The following is a 14,800-nucleotide window of genomic DNA, read 5'->3' on the forward strand; positions in this document are numbered from 1 at the left end:
CTACACCGAATCTAATTTATGACTGGTGGAAGCAGCATCCATTAATGTAGCGCTGGGAGTTGTGACTTCGATTTCAGCAACAACAATGTGGAAAGTAAACAGTTTTAAGCTGTACAACTAGGCTGTGTGTGTGGGAGTAGAAAATTTTAACACAAACTAGTAAAATGCCATTTTTCTTCACCAGAAATGTATGAAATCATAGCAATTTTCCTTTTCATCAATGAGCATGAGCGTCTTAACACTGATTCATTGAAAGAATAGTCAACTGTTTTAGCTAAAGTCTTTCTTTTCCTGCTGTGGCTGTTACATAAAACAGGAACTTGGCCAGTGTTTCCTAGCTTTGATTTTCCAAATGCAATTGCTATATATTTTTATCCCAGAAGCTGAGAGCAGAACAGTAGGAAATAAGACTAGAGGTATCATTCTTAATAGTGTTAAATGTGAAGCAGCACAAACTGGTTAATGTGATCTAACTGTGCAGAGAAAGGAACCGTACTCCATTTTAGGGATTTTCAGTCTGAATCATCTCATCTCCCAATATGTTGGCTGACACTGGCAGAATAGTTTTGAAATTTTCTACATAATCATGTGTTCTAGAGGCATTTATTTTTTCTTCCAGAATGGAACTCCTAAAAATTAGAAAAGGGGACTCTGCATTGAAAGCTAAATTGCACCAGTTGTGGAGTGATTTCAGACATGTGGATTTCCAGATCTGCAGCCAGCAACTCCAGTGACCTAGATTGCCTTGAAGCTGAAACTCATAAATGCAAGACAGATTTCAGCCCTAGGAGGTGGCATATATCCTACAGTGGGCACGTATGACACGGCTACATCGTGATTAGTATTAGAGTGCCACCATTTGCAGAATTTGCAGGCTGGAGATCTAACTATTGTGCCATATATTCATGCTGAAAAACAAAAAAACTTGTATCCTCTCTGTATCAGGCCTCCTCTTCTTCCAGTTGCTTCCAGGGCAATGCAAGACAGGGAAATAATCTGAATGCAACCTGAAGTAAAAGGAAGGAGCTTCCCGGCTAAGGAAAATTCATGCACCTCGCCCGGCTCGGGGATGGGTTAAGGTCAGCGATGGAATGAGGACACCTTGTTGACAGTTTAGCATGTGATAAACTCTGTTTTCACTCAGCCACACATATTCCTTGTCCGTGCCCAGAATGGAGACAAAAGTGTGTGCAATAAGCTCCAAAGATTCTTCTTTCCCACAAGGGAGAATAGTATATATACTGCTATAGGCAGGCAAGCAATCAGCTGTCCATCAAAGCTGTTTCATCTTACAAAAAATAACTAGGTTCCAAAACACACTGCAGAAATAATCTAGTTTGAGACCATTTCAACTGTCCTGGCTCAATGCTAGGGTATTCTGGGAACTGTAGTTTTGTGAGACATTTAGCCTTCTCTGTCAGAGAGAAATCTGGTGCCGCAACAAACTACAATTCCCAGAATCCCCTAGCTCTGAGCCAGGGCAGTTAAAGCAGTCTCAAACTGGATTATCTCTGCAGTGTTTTGGAGGCACATTAGCAAAAAAAATAAAAATAAATGCATACACATTACATTGATCTGGAAAGTTGCCTAACAGAACTTGTTACTTGGAAACTCTGTACATCAGTTCTTGGATGTAAATCTTTGCTGCAGTTCAGTTTTTGCCAAATGGCTGGCCACCAGCACCTATCAAGTTGTTGCTCTGTATCTGTGCAATACTTATAGAGATATCTGTTTATCTGCCAGCATTTGAAAGGGTGATCCAATCTGCCCATGTTTTTATAACCTTTATTCCAAGCCTTGGTGTAAAGTTATCAAAATATCAGAAAGACAGATAAAGCCCGTAAAAACAACAACAGGAGATTGAAACCACATCTACACGTGATCTGTTTATAGGTTATCTCCCACACCTACTTTTTAAATATATGTCTTCATGTCTGTGCACATACACAAAATACTAGCAGTACTTGGATTCATGCAGTTCCTGCACTTTATTAAACTGCATTTAATAAAACCTGTGTCCTCAGCTCAGTCAGCCACTTTAACCAACTCTGCTCAAGTGCTCTTTTAAATAGCAATTTTATTCTTATTTATGGAAACCTATCAGTTAAATATCATGTTGCTTAGGGAGCTTTGGTGGCGCAGCAGTTGGATGCCAGTACTGCAGCCACAAGGTTGTGAGTTCAATCCCAGAGGGCTCAAAGGTTGACTCAGCCTTCCATCCTTTCATAGGTCAGTAAAATGAGGGCCCAGCTTGTTGGTGGCAATTAGTTTACAGACTGTAAACTGCTTAGAGAATGCTGAGTTCACTGATAAGTGGTATAGAAATGTAGACTAGCCTAGTATTTTCACAACACCACATGAAATGCTTTGCTTACTTGCAGGAGAATGGGAGGCCTTTGTTTCTGTTGCATCTCTTGGCACACTGTTCTGTTGAGTTTACCAGTTTAGTTTTCACTTTCAGTGCCTTGTCTATTCCCACTAATAAGGTATCAGATGTCTTTCTGTAGTCATGAAGGGCATTCCTTTTCCCTTTGCTCTCTGCAGAAGAAACCAACAAATACTTGCATTAGTCAAGTGGTGTCACTAGGGTTGGTATATCATGGTGTTCCCCCCCACCACCATTGAAACCCTCCCATACCACACCATACAGAATGCTTAATCATATTTTTTGTATTAACGTTACTCATAAATCTTGATTTCCATATATTACTAAACGTAATGGTAGCAGTTGTGACATAAACAACTGGTACAATTAAAAGTATACTTTTAAATTACAGTATCATTTACATAGATATAGCTTCATGTGCTTCAAGAGGAAATTTGGTAAAATGTTTTTAAAGAAAAAATATATTTTTTAAAATTAAAAATTAATTTTTTGAAATCTGAATTAAAAAAAACAACAACCTGGCATTTCTGCTTCCTCCTCCCATTGAGACTCATCCCACTCACTCCATCTCTTCAGCATTTTAATGGGACACAGGTGAATGCCACAGCCCCTTTCTGCCAAAAGGCAGATGTATGAAGCATAGTAGTGTCAGCCCCTCTTAGGGTGTAACCTGGTGCAGTCCACAACCCCCACAACCCTTTAATGGTGCCATTGCATTAGTTATCTGAGAAAGAAGAACTCAGTAATAATATCATCAGGGAATCATGGTAGTATAGTGACAGTGAATGATGCACAGATGTCATTTTCTTTCATAGTGTTTCACTGAGAGCCATAGTCATATGCGGAATCACACTGAATATGTTGCATCTAGCACTCAGGATCAAATTGTGAGTATATTTTCTTGACATAAAAGTTTTACTGGGCATTAGACAAAAGAGAGATGTTAAAAAATAGATGGAAGAAATAGACAGAAGGGAAGTAGAAGAGTAATAAGTGAAGAAAATGCAGAAATTGAGTTGTTGATTTTAGGGCTACCGTGTCAGTGGCATCCTATTCCCTGAAATTTCAAGGCACATATCTGAGTCCAGCTGGGAGGGAACTGGAGGCAAAGTGGGGAATATAAAATGGAAAGGTGGGTTTCAGAAGGAAACAGAGATGGAGAAAGAGAAGGATGTGGAGGAAGCAGTGAAGCAAAGCAATGAAAAGAGAAGGAGGCAAGTGAGCAAAATGGTAGAAGACAGAATGAGAAATGTGAAAGACAGATCAGCGAAGATGCAAGAAGGGAAAGTGAGATAGAACAGTTGGGAGGCAGAAGGCAGCACAAGCCGGGAAGAGAACAAGGAGGCAACGAGATACGGCTGGAACAGGAAAAGTGTGGGAAGAAAAGTACTAGCTGGGCAATGTTGGAGGGATCAGAGAGGGGAAAAGAGGGCAAATTTGAAGCCAATGCTACAGGTGTAGCAGCAGTCCTGAACTTCAAGAATATCATCAAAAACTGTGCAGCAGGAAGATAAGTGTTTTTAAAATAATAATAATAATAATAATAATAATAATAATAATATAGCCCTATGAAAACTCTCTATGAACTCAATGCATTTCCCAGACTTACTAGGATGAAATCTTTGCTTCACCTTGGCCAGCCAATTGGCATCATACAAGGAAGCCTTGTGCTGAGAGTGGGTGGGAAGAGCATCTAATCAGGGGAAACTTGGCTGTTGGGAGACCTCAGTAGTTAGAGAGAGATTTTCATTTGGGTCTGCCTCTTGTGTATATAAGTAAACTGCTGTCACTCCTTTGCTCATATTGCCAGTAAACTTCATTGTCCACCCTTGAATTGTATAATGCTAATATTTGTTATTTGCACATTATACTAGACCTTATTTGTCATAACTCTGATGGATTTGGTATGGGACCAGATCCATTTGGAAGTAGATAGAGTATATGTTTATTGGTGGAGGTCCCTATATTGGACCATGCTGTCATCCCAGGAAATGTCCAGCAGGTGGGCTGGGTATCTGTCAGCACTTGGGTTGGCTGATATCTGGATCTGGATACATGCTAGGACCAAGCCTTTGCATCTGTAACTAAAATTTGTGACCTTTGTGACAGTGGCTGGTTATCTGTGTGTTATCTGAAGGAAGCCAGCACTCGATACTGGCCTGCAACTATTTTTTAAATGATGACTTAATTTTTAATACTTTAATATTTTATTGTGTTAATATTACATTAATATTTTAACATTTAAAAAATGATGACAGCATTAAAATTGCTATGTGACTGCAAAATTGAGCTAATTCATCCAGGGAGCTTGCAGCAAAGTCAAGAAAAGTTACAGACACTGTTGAATATGTGGATTTCGGCCATAGAACAAGAACATACAATTAATGAAAATGGCAAGAACGTTTTTATGCCTGCCTCAATGGGATGTCTTGGTGGATGATCATGTGAATGATTTCCAAAACCTGGGTATTTGGGCCAAAGCCTGAGATCTGGCAACCCTGGCCTAAATTAAATTGCTTGTCTCAACTAGAACAGATATATTGAAACAATGGGAACTGGGTAAATCAACACTTATGTAAGTTCCATTGATTCACGCACTGACTAATCCATGGCCAATTATGTGAATCATTATGTGAAGCAGAAGCAGGCAATGAGAAATGAAAAGATGTCACACACAACAGTATGTGTTGATCTAAACATTGTAAAGAAAAAAGAGCTGGAAACTGAAAGGGTTGCATACAACACGTACAATGGGGTTACACACAACATGTACAATCTGTGCACCTAAGTACACAGATTATGGGGCTGTACATTAATACAGTCGGATCTGAGTATTCGTGGGGGAGCCGTTCGGGACACCCCCGGCGGAAAAGAAAATTCATGCATGCTCAAGCCTCATTCATTTTAATAGTGGCACAGTATGCGCCACCAATAACAAAAGCAGGGGCTTACTGTCTGCAGATGAGGGCAGACTGTATCACTAGTCTCAAGTGATGGGGTGTATGTTTGCTCATACCAGAGGGTATAGGTATCAGGTAAATAACCTTCTTCACACTGAAGACATTCCTTCACCTGGACAAATATGTGTCAGAATGTGATAACCTGTTCATTGCTGTTGCATTCAAGCTTCCTAATCTAAAAACATTGGATATAAGAAATTTTTGGATCCTGAATTAATGGAAATAATTTTTAAAAAAATAATTAAGAAACTATGATAAAAGTTGCTGTTCTACACATACATCCTAGTGCATTGGGTGGGGCTTTCATAGGATTTCACTTTCTGGAAAATCATTATAAATATAAGTAATCCAGCTGTATCACTTTTTTGTAAAAATATATTTTATCTAGTCATCCCCCGCCCCCCCCCAAAAAAAAAACCTTAAGAAACTTTGAAAATGGAATGAAAATGGAAATGAAAGTAAAATAAAATGCCAACAATAATGCATTTAATGAGGAGGAGAAAGAAGATGTGGAGTAACAGGAAAAAAATAAGATCATTATACAAAACAAAATAAAAATAGGAAAGAACAGTCAGATTATTCAGTCAGAGGCTCTCTTTTCAAGTCTTTCTGTTGCTGCACAGTTCTCTAGCCTGTCATTCTCTGGCCTCAGTGCTGCTGCTGAATGAATGCTGTGTTAAGGGCAATGACTGCCTTTCTGTCCTCCACCATGATCTAGTCCTGAACTAGAACAGGACTGTGCTCTGGTTCAGTATTCGAAGTGGTAGTCCTTCAACCAGTGTTGGTCCAAAGCTATGTGTCCCAGTCCCTGAAAACTGTCCATTTCCGAGAAAGAAAGAAACAATTGTAGCCAGTGGGACACAGATATGGTACCAATCCATGGCACATTTGGAAGGGGAAAAAGTACTGATCACCACATTAGATAGCTTAAGAAGCACTGTTCTGACAGGTGCTTTTAATTCATGCAGTTGTTCAGGTTCTTCAGCCTCCTGGTCTTTTAAAACTTTTGCTTTCTCTCAGAATAGACTCACAAAAGCTCCCTCTCTGAAATCTCCTGTGGCAGCCTCTTAGCCCCCTCCCCAAAGAGGTTGAGCTCCAGGTAGCCTGCAAGGGGCTGCATACTACATGGCCACAAAATAATAATAATAATAATAATTGGATTTATTAATATGCCGCCTAATCACTGGTATGAGCATACATTTATCAAGTCTGTCATCGTCATGTGCTTGAACCATCAACGTAGCTAGAGTAGTACTTTGGATTGAATAGGATCTTCATGTAATATATTTTGCACTGTATGTGCACTTATTCAGCTAGTTCTGAGAATTTATGCATTAATTTACTCAGGTACTAGAATTATTTATTTAAAGTACTCCATTCATCTAAGTCCAATTTTTTTTATTTCCCTGTTTGTTTATCAAGAAGCTGGAGTACGCAAGCAATGTAAAAGTCACCTCTAGTTTAGTTTCAATAAATGAACAATCACTTCTGGAGTCAGCTTCACAAGAGCAGAGAATTGGCATGTTTGTGGCTCGTTGGTACTGAAGCCAGTGAGACTGCTAAAGAAGATGCATGAGTAGTAACCATAGTCATAGACAGGATTCAACAGGGTACCTCCATTACCTTAAGCAAGTCCCACAAACCCAACCCATGTATGCCCTCAATATCTGCATCAGAGGGGGGGCAGGCAGGACTCCACAGCAGTGTTTTGGATGGTTCAGAAGACAGGGAAGAGAACAGAAAATCCTGCAGATATACAATGATAGATATTGGCCTCTTTCTTGTTACTTGTTTATTCTCCTTTCTTAGAGCTGGGGCAAGTTCCTTTTTTTGGATGACAGCTCCCAGGACCCTCTGGTCAGCATGACCAGTTCCATTCTTTCTGACTTTAGGAACAAATAATGTTGAATGGATAATAAGTGTTTTATCACCTTTCCTCATATTTTTCATAATTTTTCATATCATACATAAACATAACACACACACATAAACGCACTGATAGATAGCACAGGGTTGAAAACTGATTTGGAAAAAAGAGTTGAACATGAGATAAAATGTTTATTTATTTAATTTTAAACAGATGTTCAAGACTTTCCTCCAAAATGATACCCAAAGTGGCTAAGAATGATATCAGATAAAAACAAATTCAATTAAAGCATTGAAACATATTGAAAACACAGATATCCCACATTACGTCAGCTATATCATCCACCAGCTAATTAGTTGCAAATGTGTAACTAAGTACCATCCCCAGCCCAGCTTAACCACCAGAAGCTGCACTGGGCAAGGGAGATCTGTTCAGGGAGCTGAAGGGAGCAGGGACCAAAAGGAAGATATTTCTAGCCCCCTCCCACCAGCAAGTGAAGTTGTGATGAGGAATTGCAACAGATGTCCTGCTTCTGATTATCATAGCCTCAGTTACTGGCAGGAAATATCCCGCTCCTTGAGCCCTAATCAACAGCTAAACAGACTTCCTTCACTTGATGTGGTTACTTGCTGTTAAGAGCTGGCATGGGACAAGGACAATCAAGTAGTCTTACTGAATACAGACCAGTGACAGATCCCTCGCTCTAGGTAACAAATCTGTAACTGCAGTTCAAAATATCCAGGGGTAGCTGTGTTGGCCATATAGCAAATCCCATCAAAAATCCACCAAACAGTGATACCTTTATTGGCCAACCAAAATGCACAATACACATGTTGCAAGCTTTCAAAGCTCCGCTGGCTTCTTTATCAGGAAAGGTGTTAAACACCATCCAGGAGAAAAAAAATGGAAATGTTAATCATTGGCCTGCATTTTGCTGTTTCTGTTCTCAGTTCAGATGATATGGAGGGTATTACTTGCAGGCTTGCATGTCCTTCTTCTGGCCATGTGGCTGCTGGAAGATTCTCAAAGTCCAGGAAATTTAACATCCATTTGCAACACAAAAAATATGCATCCTTTGCAATCCAATATGTCTCCATCCTTGTAGTTCAAAATATGCTTCCTTTACAATCCAATACATCTCCATCCTTACAGTTCAAAATGCTAGCCATGATTAATAACATATAAGGAGAAACATCAACACCCAACCTGTCAAAGTGCCACCTCAACAACAACCCATCCTAGATGTCACATAGGCTTGCATGTGAAGAAACCAAATTCACATTATCCACTCAGATGTGTTCACTGGGTGGCCAGAAACTCTCCCCCCACATACACACACACCTTTCAGCCTTACCTAGATTTCCCAGGATTCTTCCAAGGTCCTCAAAGCTAAGGGACAAGTGTAACAATAAACACAAATAACAGCAACTACAAGAAAGCATTAAAAAAACATGGCTGATGCACTAAAAGTTTTTTCTTTATTCACTGTTTTGCATTATGTTCTTGAGTAGTACTGATTTCTGTTTAGCAAAGAAGCTACATAAGATATTAGTCTAGAAGCAACTTTAAAAGGGGAACAGTGCCAGAAAAATGTCACGTTACTAGACTTGAAATATAGCCTTGTTTCTCCTGTTGCAATATTTCCTTCCTTCCTATAAAGAAGTTGAACCAGAAAACAAGCCAAGAGGGTGTCAAATGCAATCAGATTACAACAAAAAGTTCCTAGAAGATTGCTTAAAATTTAGAAACTGTAAACTTGCTCCTCTCCCAACCCAATCAATTTTTAATATTAGTGCCATACGAGTGTGATATGAAAAGGTACCATTTAGTCAAGTCTAGTCTCACATCATATATAACTTGCATATTATATTACAAGTTGCAAACTAACATTTGCAAATGCTCCTCCACCTCCTTTCCATTCTTCCACCTTCATGTTCTGAACTATATTCTGCAGATTAGGGTTTCACATGTAACCTCTGGCTATAATTTCTGCAGTAGCCTTTCAAGCTCAGGAGAATCCTGGGTCCTGAGATTTCATTACCAAAGCCTATGATCTAAGGATATGCCCAGATAATGCTAAAGAGAAAGAGCCCTAGTGATGTTAGAGCAGGTGACTCCTGGTAATATAATGAGAGAGGACATCCCTGGCAATGTCATCAAGTACGATAACATCAACACAGTTTCTCAGAGCGTGCAATTCAAACAAAAAACACAGTGTCTAACAAATGAGAAAACATTTCTCTAGTGAGAAATCTGCTTTGAATTGGGAACTTAAACTCTCTTTTTAACACCTTCACAAGCACTGATTTCAAGGAACCATGAGAACAGTAACCACGACCAAAGAAAGTTTTCCAGGCTGTACTTTCAACAGAAAAAAATCCAAACTTTGCCCAGCACTTTTCCAATCATGGCTTTTAATAACATATTGGAATTTTAGTCCTCTATTTCAAAGCAAAAAGAAACTTTTCTAAACGCTTACTTTTTAGTGATTTGCTCTTATTTATCCATGCCCATCTCTGAGCATACTTTTTTCTTTTGTTAAAATGATGGCCTGAGTTGTACAATCCTGACACTACTCTGAGATAATAATTATCATAATGTTCCTAATAATTATCACATATATTCTAAGGAGAAAAAAAATATGATGACAAGGATAGTAGTGACAATAGTAATAGATCAACAGAATGCACACCTATTCAGAAGTAAGCCCCACTGTTTAATGAGATTTATAACTTGAAAAATTGTGAATCTAACATATCCTAGTCATGATTTAAAAGTTTTCAGGGCCAGAAGAGGAGCAGGAGTTTGAAAGACAGAGAGGAAGATAAGGAGGAGGAAAATATTGATAAAGGTAGCCAGGGGAAATGAGTGCAGAAGTAGAAAAGGATAAAATGATGAATAAAAGAGAAGCTGGAAGAAAACAGACATAATAAAGAAAATCAGGCGAGAAGGAGGGTAGGTTATAAGGAAGTAGAAGATAAATGCAAACAGGAGTTGTGGTATGAATGAGAAAGAGTAAAAGAGGAAGGCAGGAAGGGAGGAGAAAGAGAAGACTTTTAGCCAGAAAAAAGAAGGGAAAGGAGAAAGAAGATAAGAAAGTGAAAATAAGTGAGTGTATGGGTGAAGAGGAGAAAGAGAATGAGAGAAAAAAGGAAGGGAAGGAGAAGACATTCAGCCTGGAGTTAAAGGAAGGGAGGAGACAGAGGATGAGAAAGTAGCAGAAGCAAAATCAAGAATTAAGAGAAAAGAATTGAGTGCCTACGCAGAACAGTAGAAGTTTTTTATACCAGGCATTTTTGGTAACTAAGGTGCAAACCATGTGTGGCTTAGAACAAAAGAGAGATTGCATCACAGCTTCAACCATTTAGAACGTAATGAGGAAGGTAGGAACAGAACTGGGAACTATAACAATAAGATAAGAAAAGGCACAAAGCAGCAATTTAGTAGTATCACAATTCAGTGACTCTCCATGCTGTACAGATGTGTGTGCGGGTCCTCCCAGATTCATCAGTGTCATTACAAGCCCAGTTGACCTTGGTGCTAAGAAGTGCCAATTGCAAGTTTTAGTGAATATACCAGTGTGCCATTTCCAGAATAGGGATAGCCTGATCACTACAGTCCATACAATATTTCATTACACACCTGCAGAGGTGTTTATGTGGGGCTACAAGGGGTTTGATTCAGAAGTTGCGGTTGGTGCAGAATATAGTGGCTATGATGCTGTGTGGCTGCTGAGCTGCACGTGTATTAAAATGGTGTTGAAACAGCTGCATTGGCTGTCTATCAGCTACCAAGCCAAGTTCAAGAATTTTCTTTTATACATCTGAGCAACTGAACAACTTAGAACAAACTTACCTTGTAGTATGATGTAATTCTTCCCTATGTTTCTTCTTCAAGGTAGCAATAAGTAACTTTAGCAATTTACATCCAGTTGCAAGATAGTTTTCAAAAACCACACAGATTTCTAACACTATTTGCAATTTGGGACTTATTCTGCAAAAAGAATCCCACGCTATTATTTTCTGCAGAAATCAGCACTTTCTGTGCAGGAAACAGCCTTTTCTGTGTGGAAACTAATATTTCAGTGTAGAAATATTAATTCTTGCACAGAAAATGATTTCTGTACACAAATTGTTATAGTTGGGGATTTATTCTGCACACAATTTGCACATTGTTAATTTGAATAGAAATGTCATTATCTGTACAGGAATTAATATTTCTGCCTTGAAATATTATTTTCAATACATAAAAGGTTGTTTTCTACGCAGAAAATGCTGCTGTCTGTGCAAAACAATCATATGTGAATTTTGAACAGAACAAGTCCTAAACTACAAAGATTTTCATCTTCTCATCACACTTTCTCAACATTTGACAAACATGTTTTTTGACCATTTTTAAAATATATATTTTTAAATACTGTTTCCATCCCTACCTGGTAGATCACCTTCCCCAATCTAAACTTGTGTAGTTGATAAGACCATTAAAGAAAACCTTGGTGGTTCTTCCACCACTGCCATCTGGCAACAACCTTGAAAACAGAACTCTCCATTGCAGCCCTAATCTTTGGATTCTTCTTTTCCTGGATGTACAAGAGCTGCTAACTGTCACATGCCTTAGACACCTGTTACATACTCACCTCTACATTCATCCCTGATTGACTTTGCTGCCCAGTGTTCTGAGCCTCTGAATCCATCTTCTGTTTTTTTTATTTATGTTTAGTTCTTTTGTGTTTATATTTTGATGTATCTTTTGATGGTTTTTAACATACATCCTGAATTATTGTGTTACATTTTGTAAGTTGTATACATACGGGGGGGGGGGGGGGGTCTGTGTGTTTGTGTTTGCCTCCTAAGGGGAGGGAAAAATTGTAGGCAGATATCCTGTTGGTCAATTACAATGGCATAAGTCAGCCTTGAAACACATTTTTAGGTTGTTGGAACAACAACCAAAAAAAAACCCTCGACCTCTTCTTAGTGCCATCTGGCCATTTCTTGGTCAATGGGAAGCAGCGAAGCAGCAGATAAGCATCCTGTAGAGTAGGCCCTTAGTATCTGCTGGGATTTGGTTCCAGGTCCCATTATATTCAATGGCAAATCACAGCTTGCATTTTGGATTTTTATATATATATAAATTTGGATTATATACACACACACACACACACACACACACACTAACTATGGATGGCTGAATTTGTGGATACTGTAACTGCACATAGAGTAATGGCATCATCTGTAAGGACAGCAGGAGGATGTCCATGGTCTTTGTAGGATGCCTGTCACTGTGAAGAAAATAGCTAACTCTTGTCCAGGACTTCTCTCCACCAACCAGGAAACAGTTGGAGTTGTGGGTTGCCCCTAAGAAAAGGTGGGTGTTTCAAGATTGGACAGGAGGCTGTCATAACTACATCTCACAGCTACATCTCCTGAGGCAGGACCTCAGCTTATATCTCAGACACATATCAGATAACTATCTGTCTTTGTCTCTGACTACTTTGGGCAGCCACACACAAGAAGGGAAATTCTCCTCTTCCGTCTCTGTTCCCTGTTTTCTCTCACCCTCAGCTAAGCTACTCTTCTCAAGATATTTCTTGCCATGTTTTATGCTTTCCAAGGAGTATGCCCAGGCACTGACCCACATCCCTCTCCTTCTTGTGTAACCCTCAGGACAAGATTGCAAGCAGCTTGAAGGAAAGCTCCCTCCGGTGCTACTCTGGAAATGCATATAAAGAAACCCTTAGTCATCTGCCTGGAAAGTGACATAAACTGTAAAAAAAAATTAAAACTGTATACTGCTTTGAATCCCTTTTATAACTTTTTCTAACAGAAAATTTATACAGCAGCCACACATGCAACACTACTGTGGTCAAACCAGATCTGCCAAGCAAGTGTAAAGTATCACCATGTCCAAGCATTACACAAGGTTAATAGAAGCTCCCCTCCCCACCCCCCAAAAAAAACATTAGGGGAGGAGAAGGAGGAGGACAAAGATCATTTAGAAAAACTCACTGATGCTTGAAAATGCTTGGTAGCCATGGAATATGAGGTGGGAAAGAAAAACAGAAGACTGGGATATACTAGATGTAACACCCTGCTTGACTTCCTTAGAGATGGTAGGCCTAAACTTAACTACTAGTGCCAACTAGAGTAAGTCTATGGAAACAATGGGAATTCGGGAAATCAACCATTATGAAAATGTCATTGTTTCAGTGGGTCTACTCTAGTTGGGATTTGCAACTGGACTTATGCCATAATGTATCAAGGTATAAACAGTATCTGTTCCAAGAATCCTGAACAAAAGCACTCCTGAAAGGAGGCAAGAATACACTGTATATTGTGCAATTGTACATATTTTGGCAAGGATACCCCTGATTAATCCTCTGTTATCCCACTTTTTCAATGGCATTTAAAATGTCCCTTTTTTTCCACCTCCCCCCACTTTTTCTTCTCAACTTAATTTAGTTGCTGCAAACTGAGTTCAAAGTCCAAAGGTAGTTTGCACTCCATTAACTCAGGAGTGGGGAGAAAGGGTGGATTATTTTCTTCCCAGTGGGCTCAGGCAAAGGCAAACCACTACAGCCTCTCCTAGCTTGTATTTTCTTCCTCATTAATAACTTTTACCATCTTGATCACACTCTGATGTTGCTTGGCCATATATGTCCCTGGTTTAATCACTGAAATGCTGGAGTGTGGTGTAGTGGTTTGAATGTTAGACTACAGCTCTGGAGACCAGGTTTTGAATGCCTGCTCAGCCATGCAAAACCCACTGGATGGCCTTGGACAAGTCACACTCTCTCAGCCTCAGAGGAAGGAAAAGGCAAAAACCTATTTGAACAAATCTTGCCAAGAATACCCTTTGGGTGACCAGATGTCAAAAACAACTTGAAGGTGCAACAATAATGACACTGCAACATTTTACTGTATGGTGCACTCATATTTAGATAACTATAAGCAACACTGCACAGAGAGTGAACTAAGAAGGGTAAGAAAGTGAGAGCAAATAAATCTTCTAAAATTTCCAGCCTGTAAAGAGCCTTAATGGAATCATAGAAGAGGTAACTGTATCCTGCTACTCACATTTTTTTCTGTAGGAGTTAAATAAAAGTAGACATGCCACAGAAAAGATAACATCTTTTACATTAGTGAGTGGAATGCCAGTAGATATATATCTGCAGAAGGAGGTACTGTCTACCCAGTAGCCATCAGTTAAAAGTAATAAAATTATTCTTTTAATTAAGAAAAGAATTTCACTTGATGTGATGTGCCTTTGTCAAACAAAACTAGAAGGTGATCACTTTTCCATGAACTTGCTTATGGGTGGTCAACTTAACATCAAATGATTTTAGTAAATAGTTACAAAAATAATAATAACTATTTCACTCACAGCAATGACAGAAAACAGATTCCCAAAGAACAGTCAAATCCAACTCCTAGGATAACAAATCTGGATTCCTAACTCAATTGATTTTTAATGAAAGAAGCAACAAACAGCTCACTGGTAAAATTAGGGAGGTGGCAGAAAGAGAGTATTAGAAGACTTAGTATTTTTAACTTTGTAAACCCAGGAAATGGATGTTGAGTAATTATGAGG

General features: G+C 39.1%; 1 protein-coding gene across 1 annotated transcript in view; it reads right to left on the bottom strand.

Annotated features, from left to right (window-relative positions):
- The window catches only part of HGF (hepatocyte growth factor), an 81,105-nt gene that overhangs the window by 52,332 nt on the left and 13,973 nt on the right, over positions 1 to 14,800 (bottom strand). The window contains exon 2 of the mRNA XM_089524627.1: positions 2,376 to 2,538. Within this exon, the coding sequence (XP_089380753.1) occupies positions 2,376 to 2,538 (163 nt within the window). The remainder of the gene's footprint in view (positions 1 to 2,375; positions 2,539 to 14,800) is intronic.

Source organism: Sceloporus occidentalis, unplaced genomic scaffold (assembly GCF_023333645.1).
Source record: "Sceloporus occidentalis isolate IW3139 unplaced genomic scaffold, rSceOcc1.0.p SCAF_5, whole genome shotgun sequence".
Classification (NCBI taxonomy): Eukaryota; Metazoa; Chordata; class Lepidosauria; order Squamata; family Phrynosomatidae; genus Sceloporus; species Sceloporus occidentalis.